Source organism: Puma concolor, chromosome A2 (genome assembly GCF_028749965.1).
Source record: "Puma concolor isolate L17-30 chromosome A2, mPumCon1.1.hap2, whole genome shotgun sequence".
NCBI classification, from domain to species: Eukaryota; Metazoa; Chordata; class Mammalia; order Carnivora; family Felidae; genus Puma; species Puma concolor.
The window spans coordinates 13,081,059-13,096,577 of NC_141668.1; the positions used below are offsets into that span (position 1 = coordinate 13,081,059).

Genomic DNA, 15,519 nt, shown 5'->3' on the forward strand with positions numbered 1-15,519 from the left:
CTCTCTCTGTCCCTCCCCTGCTCATGAGCATGTGCACGCATTCTCAAAAAAATGTTTTTTAAGATTAAAAAAGACAAAAAGACAGTAAGCAAACAAGCAAACAAACAAACTTGGGTATCAAGTCCCTAAGGGGCTCCTGTGGCAAAAACATTACTGCCTTTTTGTTGGGGGAAAGTGTGGGCTCTGTGTGACCTCTCCAAGGAGGAAGAGAGCATAAGAAAATTTGCCTGTGGATTCCTTCAAACTCTGCCTGTGTCTTTTCCCCTTGTGATCTGCCACTGACTATTTACTGTGTCACCAATAACTCTTAGCCTTGACTACAACTACATACAGCTCCTGTGAATCTTCTTAGCGCATCTCCAAACATGGGTGTATACTTGGGGACTTCCAACACAGCGCCGCAGGATATTTTACAAGGCAAGCCTTGGAATTGACTTGAGTCATTTTTATACACATCTCATTGTTCAGAACGTGGTTGTAGGTCCCCAACCCCTTAACTGCAAGTGAGGCCGGGAATCCCAGTGGCGAGGCTGGGAATCACTGGGGAGCAGGAATGGTATCTGTCCCACGGGTTCCTCATCATTTGTTTGTACTTCTCCTGTCTTTTCCCAGTCTGTGCCTTACCTTTTCATTTTTATGGTGTTTTTTGATGGAAAAGAGTTTAATGTAATGCAACTGAAATTATAGTTTTCTTTGTGGTTTGTGTTCTTTTGTGTCTCCACTTAAAAAAAAAAAAGATCTTTCCTCAAATAAATGCCTAAAAATATCTTTCTTAATCTCTTCTAGTAAAATTTAAGTCTTACTTTTCGTAGTTAAAAGTAGACCTGAAATATATTTTCATATGAGGGATGAAGTAGAGATCCAGGAATAAGAGGGAGGGACATATGTTTCGTGAAGAAATAGCCTGTAAAAAACAGATCCCTATGGTGGAGAAGAACGTGGCATGTATGAGGAAACAACTGAATGTACATGAGTGTGGACTGGGCAGAGAGAAAGCCGGGGGAAAATCGTCCAAGCTGATGGTGGAGAGGCAGGGGCAGGACAGACATGATAGGCCCTTGTAGTGCTATCTATCGCCTCACAGAAGAAAGGCAGCCAGGAGCAGAGACCATATGAGTGAAGGTCTATGACTGTAAGCTGAAGGATAGTAGAGGGTGGGGAAAAGAGTGAGGAAGTCCCTGAAACCCATAGCGGGAGGGAGGAATGTGGGGGCTCTGAGATTGTCAAGAGACTCTTCATGTACCTCAACTAAAGGTGTGTTTTTCTTTCTGCCAGCAGAAAGAGAGACCAGCAGGAGAGAGAAAGAACAAACCAAGGATGTTAGGGTGACTTCCAGTCGGGGTGAGACTGGCTGAGGGATGGACGGCAACACTGGATGCTGGGGTCTGGGCCAGGCCTTGCGAGCTCAGGGTAACTCAGTGTTTCTAACCACCCTTTATGTGCAGAGAGGAGGCAGCTGTGTGTCACTGTGGAGTAACTATTGGCACAGAAGTACACAGATGTCTGGGAGGAAGTGGCCGATTCTAGTATGAGGGGGAAATCCTCCATATTTTTTCTAGAGACAGTGTACCCATCGGGGACATCTCCTCTGTTAATGCTGTCAAAACCGTTTGAATAGTAGATCAGCTTCAGCCCGTGCCCCGGGTCTTGTCGATACCAGTACATATAATCATAGTTCTCAGTCTGGTCACATTTTAGAATCACCCTCTTTCCTGTCCCTGTGACCTTGTATCTTGGGTTCTGGGTGATTTCAGCATCCATGGGTCCTGTAAAGGAGAGTGATACAGACTGAAGTCATCTCTGGAGGAAGGCTTGTGTTGGGTGTCGGGGACTCCAGGGAATGGAGCCGTCCCGTACTCACCTGCCCACAGGAGACAAAGAACAGCCCCAAAGAAGAGCCTGGTGACCATTTCTGGTGAAGGGCAAGATCTTCTGTCTCCCAGTTTTGTGTTGCGGAAATAGAACTGGGGTTCTCGGTCACTCCGTGACGTCACTGTCCTTGACAAATGCTCAAGCTGCAGAGCTACCCTGCCCCACCCCTTCCCCACAGGAGCAAATCATTAACATATACGAAGTTGAATGTCTCAGAAAGGGAAGGATTTGTAAGTGTGCTTTTTGAAGAAGTCTTACAGGTGTATATGCTTTTCCTCTGCCTTTTAGTAAGGAAACTCGTTCTTCTATGAAAAATGATATAATTCCTTACTTGTATATTGTAGCAATTTTTCATACAATTTCTGTAGACTAAGAAATAGTATTATAATGCTCTTGGTACTTTTGTGACTTTGCTGCTCAAAATTTGCCTCCAAACACCTTTCACTAGTCTTTCTCTTTGCCTTAACTCTAGATAATTGGGTGTCAGCCTATGGTGTTTGTTTGTTTTGTTTTGTTGTTTTGTTTTGTTTTTTTTGGTTTTGTTTTGTTTAAAATAACCCTGCCTGGAAAGTTTCCAAAGTATCAAGGTCAAGGTCGTTGGAATTTGAAGAATTATTTTATGTTGTCTCACAGATCACTGATCGATGGGAGCCCTGCCATCTGTATCTAGGTCTTTGTGCTGTCATGAGTAGGATTCCTCCTTTGTTTCAGAGGAGGCCACGGGGCACTGGACCACTTCAGTTCCATGGCTGTGCTTTCTTTGAAAAAAAGAGGGAGCTCATTAGCCGCATGGATGAGATCCTCATCGAGCAGTACACATGCTTGATGTTTTGTCTCCATTCAGAAGGTCTTGCACCCACCACATGGGTGAATATTGGTGGGATCCTAAATTTGCTGCAGTGTAAAACTTATAGGTAGTCAACACCAGTACGTAGTGTTATTTCATATGTCGGTTGTTTCTCGGTGTGAAGCTTCCCTATTTCTGTGACTGCATGTCTTACATACTCTTGGTGGGTAATTCCTACAGTCACACAGTAACGAGAAAGGACATGGAATAAGAAATCAGGCACGGGTGGAGGCTGTGTAGTACCACACAGAAAGGCTTGTGGCTGGGGCCTGGCAAACCCAGGAAGGACTTTCCCCTCTACGCCCAGGACTCGGTCCCGTTAGCCTAAGAACCACACAGCAAAGAAGCCTACTTCCCATGGCTAGGTCAGTGCAAAAAGGGGGAGTGTTTCCATCAGGACTCACATTCTTCGGCGTAGGGTACATGGAATCCCATAGATCTAAGGATTGTTCTTACGATAAAGTATGGTCCACCCAGAATATCGGTATTCTCAATGATACCTAATTTCTTTAGGGAGTTAAGCATTTATCATGAATATTTCTTCTCAAATTTATTTTTAAATTAGTTAAATATTGAGTCACGAATTCATCACAAAATTTGCTAAAAATATAGACCTCATCTCGAAGCTTTGTCTGTGTTTTTGTTTTGTTTTGCACTCGTGTTTCCCAAACACTGGAACACTTCGTACACATGGTGAACAGTCAAGGGTGGGCTGTCCGTGAAGTTAATGAATAACTTCAGGCCCTTCTCATTTGCCCAGGACCTTTCTGAGACTTAAAATAAAAATTTCAATCCTCTTTTGCAAAGAGCACCCTGAAATGTATAAGGTTTAGGCTCTATAAAACCTGGATCTGCTTTGCACTGGCATTCAATAAGTATTTGTTGAATTCATGAAGAAAGTCCAGGCAGACTCTCCTCCTATAAACATAACCCTAGTCTATTCAGTTTCTGATAGCTTTGGAGCTTCAAGGGAGCAGAGACCCATATGAGTCTGTTGGGAGTTCAAAATAAACCGAAATGAACTGGGAAAAGATTCATTCCTATATGTTACTATAAGACTTTGAACGGATGGATGGCAATATGAATGAAAGAAAAATGGCCGTCTCTTCCAAAGGGAAAGGTCTTGTGATGGTCACTTCATTCTGTCACTGTCAGAGAGCAGCAGGATGAAACAGGATAAAGGTACAATATTGAGGATGTGTTGGGGCAAGAGGAGACGGATTGCACTGGGACCTTCTGAGAAGCCCATGAAATGCCTCCCTAAATTTTCCCCCTGAATGCGGACACTGGAGCTTTCATGTCTGGGCTCATGTTGCTTCAGGGGTATCGGCACCCCTGCGGCTCTGGCTGCCCTTCTGTACGGGCTAAGCGGGCTCCTGTGATGTCAGACGGCCTTGGGACAGAAAGCAGAGGGATCCCGGGGTGCGTATGAGGGGTGCCGTCAGCACAAGGTGAACAGAGGCAGACTTGCATGAACGTACTGTGCACAGCAGTGGAGGCTGAAATCAGAGGCGGGGCAGAAGGCACTACAGGCTCCACCATACCGGACTCTCTTGAATGAAACTGTCCCTTTCTTTTTTAACGGTTATTCATTTTTGAGAGACAGAGAGAGACAGAGCACAAGTGGGGGAGGGGCAGAGAGACAGAGAGAGAGGGAGACACAGGATGTGAAGCAGGTTCCAGGCTCTGAGCTGTCAGCACAGAGCTCAACGTGGGGGTCCAACTCACGTCCGGGGCTGAAGTTGGACGCTTAGCCGACTGAGCCACCAGGGCACCCCTGGAAACTGTCGAAACTGTCCCTTCTATCAGACCTTTTGTGTGGCCACCGAAGCCACAGCTTTTTGGAAGCACCATACCTTCCTGCATATCAGACTTAATATCAAACACCAAGTGCTGTCATAGGCCTCATTCTTGCATTCCCTGAAGTGGCACCTTTTTGCAGTGAATTTCACATAATAATGTTCAGACGACTGTATTTACGTTTCAGATGACTCTGTGTCTGGAACACAGGTGAGTCAGGCAAGAGTAATCCGTGCCTGCCTTATGATCCCACAACTGCACCCAGTAAATAATTGTGCCAGACCAGAGATTTATCAGAGTTAGCAGAGGAACTAAGACTTCTTGGACCTACGCTTTGTCTTGGGGAATTTGTTTTATTTTTTTCCTTGCATAAATTCTCTGCAAGACACATATTATTGGCGTCAGTTTACAAGTGGGAAAACCCAGCCAAATATTTTCCCAGGTCGCCCGTCCAAGGCAGGTCAGAATACGAACAGACAGAAAGTAACAAGCATCCGAAGTCCTCCTCGGCAGGTAGCCTCCCAGCTGAAAGGCGAGTCAAGGACTGTGTCAGCGCCGGTGTTTCTGAAAGGCACTTTTGGGCCAATGTTCCAGTCGTGAAGATGTCTCCCTCTACCAAAATGCAGAAGGGGCAGCGGTAGGGTCAGCGTGGCCTAGGCTGGTGTGCTAATCCGCCATCAGCATGCTGTGCCTCCTTCAGCAAATCACCTGAACTCTAACAACTGGCATTTTCACCTGCAATGTGGGTAAATTGCTCTATCTCACATGGGTCTTAAGAAAAATAATTGAAATAATGTACTTAAGTATAGGGCACCTTGGGGCGCCTGGGTGGCTCAGTCGGTTAAGCACCCAGCCTCCGCTCAGGTCATGAGCTCACGATTCATAGGTTCGAGCCCTGCACTGATGCAGGATGTACTGATGCACTTTCTCCACGGAAAGTGCGTACGTAGCCTGCTTGGGATTCTCTCTCTCCGCCCACTCTCTGCCCCTGCCCCACTTGTACTTTCTGGTTTCTGCAGGTACCGACCTGGGCAGAAGTCGCAATTTCAGCTTTTCTGACCGAAAGGGCTAGGTGTGGGAGTGAGCGGCAGCCTCCGGAGACCTCCCCGCCTTCCAGAACTCCCAATGGTTTAAAAGCACTCCTCCCCTGTTAACTCTCGTTCTGCTTAAAATTCCCAGAGAGCTCTTGTTTTCTTGGCTGAATCCTCTGATAGGCTGGGAGCCCCCTAGTCACTTAGCTCCTGTATTGGGGGATACCCTGGCCCCACTCTAGTGGAACTAAGACAGGACTAACACAGGACAAACACACATTCTCTGGCTGGAAGCTAGTCCTAGAAGCGGGGGAGGCAATAGCCACGGTCACCCCACATCGTGACGTGCGACCTCCCCACCACGGCTCAGCTGGTCCTGAAGTGGAAGAGACGGTGCTCTGCTACGTCATAGCGACCAAGGCCCAGGAGACGCCATGGAATTTTAGGGAAATGTTGATTTCGGAGGCACGGAAACATAGATTTGACTCCTACCTCTGCTACTTGAAATACGACATCTATGGAAAGCCCATGAGCTACTGTTTCTTTCTTATCTATAATATGGCATTTGGAGAATTTCCTCATCTGTGAAACGGACACACTTAACGTCTATCTTGCATTAAAACATGTATCGTACGCAGACACTCTAGCACAAACGCAGCAGCTCCTCACACTGGCTAGGGACCGTGACAATATTCACGGAATCTGGGCCCCAAAGTGTTCAGGAGTGCTCCGGCTGAGCTCAGCAAGGCAGAGTGCTGGGAAAAAACTGGAAGCATCCCTGGAAGTTGGCTGAGGCCCCCTTCCCCCCTCCCTCTTACATCCTCAGCTGGGACAGGAAAGTTTGAGTACGGAGAGCCAGTCATGCGGCAGGGCTGTGCCTAAGCTGCTGGCACACAGATACGAGGCTGAGTCTCCCAGCTCCAGGGAGCTCATGTTCAGCTGGGAGCTGTAGTCACTGAACTGTTCAACGGAGAAGTGACTGGGGAGGTTTCCTTTCTCTCTCGTCTCCTGGTCAAAGAGCTCAATGAGGAACTGGGGGCCCTGCCCCGGGGCCTGCTGGTACCAGCTCACACTTCTGTGTCCAGACATAGGACGGCATTTCAGGACGGCCTTCCCCCCGCTGCCTTTGACCAGGTGTCTGGGGGACTGGGTGACTCCAGCACCCACTGGACCTGTGGAGGAAGGAGATAGCGGCTGACAACGTGGCCCAGGAAGGAGTCTGAAGATTCTAGCAGCAGTTCAGGGGGTGTCCCACCTGAACTCAAGACTCACCTGTCCCCAGGAGACAGAGGGCCACACAGCAGAACAGCTGGATGCCCCTGGCTGACTCAGGCAGGACAGGACCCGCCATCTTCCTACTCAGGGCTCCGGTCTCCTCCCTTTTCTCTGTTTGGAGGGCTTGCCTGTGACGTCACTGTTCTGACGTCACTGTCTTTGTGTAGGCTCCGGCCGGCACCCTGCACTGCCTGGACGGGCTCAGCGGATGCACGGCCCCCTCCGTCTTCTCCAGAGGCCTACTGGGCAGGCGTGCTGGCCGTGCTAAGCCGGGCCGGGCAGGGTCGGGCCAGGTGGCCATCCCCCGCAGCTTCTCTGTTTTCCTCCGCGCTCCTCTCTCTGCACCTGGCTTGGATTATGCAGGCTGCCTCCCTGAAGCCGGTCACACTGCACCAGTGGAGGCTCCGAGAGATGCCTTTACACCAAGAAACGTGGAGTTTGTAGCTCCCTGTTGTGGCATCAGTTCCCGTGGGAAGATTCTGATCAGCCCTTCCCGTGCCAGCACTAACTCCGATTCACCCGCTATCTCCTGATGCCCACCAGGGCACCGCTTCCCCTCAATCCTCCCTCTCCCACCTGCTGCCGTCAGTGGCTCCCTCAGTGGACCCGCAGCGCCCCCAAGTGGCCCAAGCAGGCCACGTACTTCAGAATTGGGCCCCAGGATCCGCTAGGGCAGCACAGCTCTGGGGGATTGGACGTTCACCTGTATCAAGCTCACCCTTTGCACGTGACCACGTGGGAGGCATGAAGCAAACCTTTTCCGAGAAAAGAATAAATATTCTAAATCTCATCAGTTAGTGTTCTAGGAAAGGGGATACCAGCCAGTCATTGGATGCCCGTTGCCCTGGAGAGGGATAGGACTTTGGGCAAAGCGCTGTCTTTAACCAAAGAGAATTCCTGCAAGTGGCTGACGGGTAGAGTTCTAGCAGCCAAAAAATCTAAGCAGCTGGGGAAATAAACCCATCAATCCCATGAAGAGGGAAGTGCCTATATATATACTCTCTCTCTCTCTCTCTCTCTCTATATATATACTATACTGAAGAGGGAAGTGCCTATATATATATATATATATATATAGTATATAATATATATATAGTGTGTATATATATATATAGTGTGTATATATATATATATATATATATATAGTGTGTGTGTATATATATATATATATATATATATATATATATATATATATTAAATACCCTGTTCACATCTTTTGCTATTTTTTAAAAATTGAATGACTTGTCTTTTCATATTATTGGCTTTTCATATTATTGGCTTCTAGGAATTCTATACATTGTGGATACCTGTCCTCTCTCAGATAGCCATCTATCTATCTTAATATCTTTTGATGAACAGAAGTTTTAACTTTTTGATAAAGAAAAATTTACTTTTTCAAGAAGAGAACATTTTTTTTGTCCTCTTCAAGAAATCTCTGCCCCCTTCAAGGTCAGGGAGCGAATGTGCTATGTTTTCTTTCAGAAGCTGTATAGTTCAGAAGCTGTAGAGGTCATTGAGCATATTGACCCGGCTCATAATAATTTTCCTTTATGGCAAGGCCAGTAAGCTTTTCTTGTAAGGGGTCAGAGAGCACATGGCGTCAATGTGGTGCACTAAGGTCCCCGTTCTCACCACTCAGCTCCAACATCTTAGTGCAAAAACAGGCAGAGACGTCTGTAAAGGAAAGGGCATGGCTGGTCCTCCAACAAAACTTGCTTTATGGATACTGAAATCTGAATTCCATGTAATTATTGTCTGTCCCAAAATATCATTCTTTTTATTCTTTTTAACCATTAAAAAATTCAGAGACCATTATTGGCTTTGGGGTCACATAAAAGCAGGCAGACAGGGCGCCTGGGGGGCTCAGCTGGTTGAGCGTCTATGGCTCAGGTCATGATCTCACGGTCCCTGAGTTCAAGCCCCTCTTTGAAATATAAATAAACATTAAAAAGAAGTTTAAAAAAAATGGTAGGCAAAGGCCATGTTTGGGTTGTGGGCCTTAGTTTACCCACTCGGAATTTATGGTGTGACAAGAGTGTTGAGATTCATCCTTTTTCCATGTGGATTTACAGTGCCTCTAGCGCCATTTGTTGGAAAGACTGTTTTCCTCTCTGTGCTACTTTCAGTGTTTGGTCTGGGGATTACAGAAGGGCATCTTTAACTTATCATAGTCTACCTGCAAAAGCAGTAATTGTTTTCTTTTTATTCATACCCTTTATTAGGGGAAGGAAGTTTCTAATTCTCCTTATTTGCGAAGACTCTTTATCAGCACTGGATGTTGGATTTTTCAACTATTTTTTGAATATCTATAGAGGTGATCAGATGATTGTCCTTTTTTAGTATTTGATATGGTAAATCACAATGATAGTTTTCTTAATTTTTAATTTTTTTTTAGAGATAGAAAGAGAGTGAAAACTTTAGAGAGGGGCAGAGAGAGAGAGAGAGAGAGAGAGAGAGAGACAATCGTAAGAAGGCTCCATGTTTAGCACAGAGTCCCGTGCAGGGCTTGATCCCATGACCCTGGGATCATGACCTGAGCCAAAATCAAGAGTCAGGCACTCAACCAACTAAGCCACCCAGGATCCCCCATTGATAATTTTTTAAATGTTTAGCCAACTGCACGTTACTGAGACAAACTCCACTTGGTCATGATGCGTTACCCTTCTTAGATATTGTTGGATTCCTTATACTAAAATTTTTTTTTTAAATTTTTTTTTCAACGTTTATTTATTTTTTGGGACAGAGAGAGACAGAGCATGAACGGGCGAGGGGCAGAGAGAGAGGGAGACACAGAATCGGAAACAGGCTCCAGGCTCTGAGCCATCAGCCCAGAGCCCGACGCGGGGCTCGAACTCACGGACCGCGAGATCGTGACCTGGCTGAAGTCGGACGCTTAACCGACTGCGCCACCCAGGCGCCCCCCTTATACTAAAATTTAAAAGGATTGTTAATCTGTGATCATGAGGGATATGGGCCTGTAGTTTTCTTGCAGTGTTTTTGTCTCATTTTGGTATCAGAGTAGCGCTGGCCTCAGAATGAGTACAGGAGGGTTCCCTATCCTTCCATTGTCCCCCCAAGGACGACTTTAGTATTTTATAATTTATAAACACTTTATAGTTTCCCTTTTCTTTCACTCTTTGTCCCATGGTCAGAGAACATACTGTGTATGACTTAGATTCTTGTAAACATATTGACACTTATTTCAAGCCCAGAGTCTATAGTCCATCTGGGTACATGGCCATGTGTATTTGCAAAAAAGATATATTCTGCTGCTGCTATTGTGTGAAGTATTCTATTAATGCCAGTTCGGTCAAGTTGGTTCAGAGCGTTGACCTTACTGACATGCGCGTGTTAACTTGTTTAGTCAGTTACTGAAAAGTATTACAATGATGGTCTTAGTTGTGGACCTGCAGCCCTACCCATTTGCTTCAGGATTTTGAAGCTCTGTTTTTAGGAGCATAAACATTTATGGTTGTTACATCCTCTTAAGAGATGGCCCCTTGGTCATTAGAATATGAAGCTGCTTTATTCCAGAGGATCTTCTGTGCTCTTAAATTTACTTTGTCTGGTATCAGTATTGCTTTCCAGCTTTATTTTGATTAGTGTTATCATGGTACACCTTTTCTATCCTTTTACTTTTTACATTCTGAGTCTTTATTGTGCATTTCTGGAAGGTAGCATATGGGTTTTTTCATTCAATATCACAATTTATTCTTTATAATTAGGGCATTTAGACTATTTAGATTTGATGTGATTATTGATCTGGTTATGGTCATGTCAATCATGTTGCTATTTATTTTTATTAGTCTTGTCTCTTCTTTGTTCCTTTATCCTTTTTTAAACATCTTATAGATTAATTGAGCATTTTCAAAATTATTTTATTTTTGTTTTTATTTTTTATTTAAATCCAAGTTAGTTAACATATAGTGTCAGAATGATTTCAGGAATAGAATCTAGTGATTCATCACTTACAAAGAATACCCAGTGCTCAGCCCAACAAGTGCCCCCCTCAATGCCCATTGTTTAGCACAACACCCCACCAGTAACCCTCACTTTGTCCCCTGTATTTAATAAGAGTCTCTTATGGTTTGTTAACTGGGCATTTTTATAATAATTCCATTTTATCTTTTTTGTTGCCTTTTTAGCTATGCGTTTTGTCATTTTAGTGGCCCTAGGGGTTGTGGTATACAGTATTCAAGTGCTATTATACCACTTCACATAGATTATGAAAACCTGACAATAATGTGACAATTACGCATTTTCTCCCTCCCGATCTTTATGGTATGTTACCATGTATTTTACATTCACATATATTATAACTCCCCCCACGTTGGAATTATTTTGGCAGATACACCCAATTGTCCTTTAAAGACATTTACGTTTTTAAAACCTTGCCTTTGGGTCATTACGCATTGGACTCCTTGAAGTTTCCCGGTAGCTCACCAGTTCCTTTCTCTCTCCATTTCATGATGAATCGTTTACAATTACGCCTTCGAGACCATTCATCTTCTCTCCCATCATGTCTAATTTGCTACTAATTCCATCGATTGTGTTTTTCATCACAGAAATATATTTTTATCTCCAGAAATTTGATTTGGATTTTGAGTTAATTTTGAACACATAGGATATAGTTATAGCAACTGTTTTAATATCTTTGTCTACCAATTTGTCATAAGGGGGTTTGTTTCTGTTCGCCGATATTCCTCCCCATCACGGGTCATATTTTCTTGCCTCTTTGCATTCCTATAATCTTTGATTAGATGCCAAACATTGCGTATTGAACATTTTTAGGTGCTAGATGTTTCTATACTTCCATGGCATTCTTAGCTTTATTCTGTGATTCAGTTAAGTTACTTGGAAACAAAAAGCAAATAATTCCTAGCAGGCATTTACTCTTGAAGAATTTGGCAAGATTATTCTAAACATGTATGAAAACTACACAAGGGTCAAGAGTGGTCAAGAACTCTTACTAAAAAGGAACAAAGCTTGAGAAATTAGACCTCAAGATATCGAGCACTATTATAAAGCTATAGTAATCAAGACAGTGTGTTATTTGCACAGGGACCGACAAAACAGACCAACGTAACAGATTAGAGATGTAAGAAAACAGACCCACACATATACAATGACTGATTTATGACAAAAGCAGTATTACAGAGTAGTCAAGAAAGTGTTCTTCAACAAACAGTATTGGGTCAGTTGGAAAAAACATATGGAAAAACATAGTGACTCCATCCCCATTTCATACACAAAGAATTAATCCCAGTTGGGCTGCAGATCTAAATGTAAAAGGTATAAAATAGAAAGAATTTAGAAGAAAATATAAGAAAGCATGATCATTCTGAAGTAGGCAAAGATTTCCTAAACTGGACACCAGAATACAAAATGGAATGATTTTTGATTAAAATTTTCTGTTTATCAAAAGATACCACTAAGAGAGTGGCAGAGCAACCCACAGGGTGTGTGCATATGTGCACGTGTGTGCATGTGCACATGCATGGGTGAGCATGGGTGTGTGTGGGTGGGTGCATGTGCATGTGTGCACCAGCTGGAACCCTCCGATAGCCCTGGTGGGGGCATCATGTGGCAAAGCTACTTTGGAAACCTCAGAGTCCCAAATGGCTGATAAAACTGTCATTCAGATCTTCTCTGAATCACTTCCTTTCACCACCTTCTCAAGTGGAGTCATATTTTACAAAAACCAAGCTGGGCTTCTATTAAACAAAAACAAACAAAAAAAAAAAACTAAAGAAGAAAGAAATTAAACACAGAATCATCAAGAAATAAAAAAGGAACAGAGGAACATATGTTAATGTGCATTGTTGCGGCTGACGGTTGTTCTGGACAAATGATATCAGTGGCAATAGTTACTAAGGATTCTAATGTGTTTATCTTTATGGCTGGTAGCTACATATGGCCTTAGCGGTGTTCCATATCGGCTGGCCCACCCCTGGGCAGAGCGTGGCCTGAATTAGTGACACTGAGTAATAGTTTATTATAAATGTGCTGAAACTTCATAGTTTTACAAAAGGCTATGTCACTATACCTGAGTCTAAGCTCTGACATTCTATCCCAATTATAGAATCTGTTTTTAAAAAGTTTATTTATTTATTTTGAGAGAGAGAGAGAGTGCTAGTGGAGGAGGGGGCAGAGAGAGAGAGAGAGAGAGAGAGAGAAAGAATCCAAAGCAGGCTCCTCACCGTCAGCACAGAGCCGGTGAGAACTGTGAGAACATGACCTGAGCTGAAATCAAGAGTCGGATGCCTAACTGACCGAGCCACCCCAGCGCCCCTAGAGTCTTGAACTGTATGCAGGAATCCCAGAAGCACAGGAGCCAAAATTATTATAACCCAATAGATGTTCTGGTATTTTGAAGGTTATTTCTTGACCTTTTACTATCAGAAGAAGAGCCTAAGTCCCAAATCCACATGTTGCCCCTGATGAAGAAGAAGCAGGCAACTCCTTTGTGCGGGGATTCTGTGAACTACGAGAAGTAATCACATGAGGTTGGTGAAGACGAAGGAGGTGGCTGTGCCCCACTGTGGTAGGGCTGCTGGCACAGAGGTACACAGCTGAGTCCCCCGGCTCCGCACGCTGGATCTGCAGAATGGAGTAGGACCCCTCGGACCTGTTCACCTGGAACCGATCGTTGCTGGGCATCCCTGAGGAGTCTACTTTGTCCTTGTTTTGGAAGGAAACGAGAAACTCCGGGCCTTGCCCCACGGCCTGTCGGTACCAGCAGAGGCCAGCATGACCAGAAATTGGGTCACACCTGAGGTCCACGTCCCGGCCCCTCTTTGTGACCTTGTGCCGGGGGGACTGGAGGACACCAGCTCCTGTGTGACCTGTGGAGACAAAGTTGGGATCAGCGAGGAGGAAATCGACTGCAATCATTGCATGTATTTATCCCTCCCGCTCACACACATGCGCTCACTCGGTGTTCTGAGGACTCACCTGCCCCCAGGAGACAGAGGGTCACGCAGCAGAGGAGTCTGGTGCCCATGGCAGGGTCAGGACAGGGCTAGGATGTTCGCCACATCAGGTTCTCCTGAGCACGAGCGGAGGAGGAGGGAGGCCCCTCATCCACACAAGGGAGTTGGCTTAGTGACATCACTGAACCTCATGTTCAGCTGCTATCAATGAATTAAATCTAAGGTTCCAGCCACCTCGAGATGCACCATTCTATCCTGACCATTAAGGAAGAAAAAAGATGAGTGTCGCTCATATTCAGAAATGTTAAAAGGGAAAAAACTGTGAGGCATAGAATGAATGGAAACTGGTCCTTCGAAAGTAGATGGACATGGATACGCGGATTCCGTTCAGTCCACTGGTCGTGAGCCCTCTGGCCACAGCGCTCAGCTGCTGGTACCCACACCGGGTGTGTGGCCTTCCCCTTGTCTTGTGACTTCTCCGTGTGTATGTGTGTGTGTGTGCATGGCACCTCCAACCTGACGGCTGGAATGCTGGCCTCATCACCTCCCCCTGCATGCTTCTATTTCGACCTCAGTCCTGCGTTTGCCTGGTTGAATCCATGGTTTGGGTACGGGACTTGTGGGGGCTGGGGCGGCCACATCTTTGTCTGGAAAACATTTCCAATTCACAGTTCAGAGCTGCGTGATGTCAGGCTCCACAGATCTTCCTAGCACTGCGTCCAGTCTGAAGATGGTCCTCCCAGTGACCTTGCGGTTCCTGCCCCTCCTCCCACACAAGGACGAACAGACTGTCCTGTATAATCTGGTTCCAGCATGTGTTAGCTCAGCCTGTGCACAAGGCCATCAACCCCCGCAAACCTGAGCCTCTTCGTCTGTAAAGCGGGTTAACACCCCCTCACAATGTCTTATGAGGAGGAACTGAGAGATTGTGTAGTTTCTAGCAAGTGCCCACCCCTTTCTCCCTCCGGTCTTGTCTTGTGAGGGGGTGTGGCTGGGGCTCTCAGACCTCCAGGACTATGAGTGATGGAAACACTGTACTCATCAAGAAGGAGTTGGAGTCGAGAACGTGGGAGCATCAAGAGGCTATTCCGTTCCCGGTCAAGGAAGCTTTTCTTCTGGGGCGTCTGGGTGGCTCAGTTGGTTAAGCAACCGGCTCTTGGTTTCTGTTCAGGTCAAGATCTCGTGGTTAGTGAGTTTGAGCCCCGCCTGAGGCTCTGCACTGACAGTCCGGAGCCGGCCTGGGATTCTCTCTCTCTGGCCCCCACCTAAACATAACAAGTAAATAAACTTTTTTGTTTTTTAAAGGGGCTGTCCGATCACTTTGGGAAAGATCAATCAGGAAAGGTGTAGGACAATGATGACAGAGTCAACGTATCTGTCACCCCATCGTGCAATCTGAAGATGGCACCAAATAGGAGCCAGTTAGGTGTCTATCAACGTGGACAAATAGAGTCCAAAGTAGATTAAAGGGGGAAAGTATGCATGTGGCAATGAAGGTGCACAGGCGGTCCCACTTTTTGTAGGTGTGTTTGGGTGGACAGGTTTGCATGAGCCCAGAGGAGAGAGCTGGTAGGAAACACACCGGGGTGTTCATATTGGTTTCCCACCTGGGTAGGGACAGGTAGAGGTGTGTTTGGAGAGGAGAGAGTGTTGTTAACCTTAAATATCTTCTTTACACATTGTTGGTGTTTAAATTACAAAACATAGCTTAACCGCATGACAACTTTACATTCAGACCCTTGATCGGGTTGCAAGACGTGTG

At 45.4% G+C, this 15,519-nt stretch overlaps 2 gene segments (V, D, J or C); both read right to left on the reverse strand.

Annotated features, from left to right (window-relative positions):
* Positions 1-15,519, reverse strand: part of LOC112866698 (T cell receptor beta constant 2-like) — a 197,090-nt gene that overhangs the window by 144,262 nt on the left and 37,309 nt on the right.
* LOC147583001 (T cell receptor beta variable 5-1-like) lies at positions 4,853-7,075 on the reverse strand. The segment is given in 2 exon segments: positions 4,853-6,722; positions 6,823-7,075. Coding segments are annotated over 2 exon segments (429 nt in total).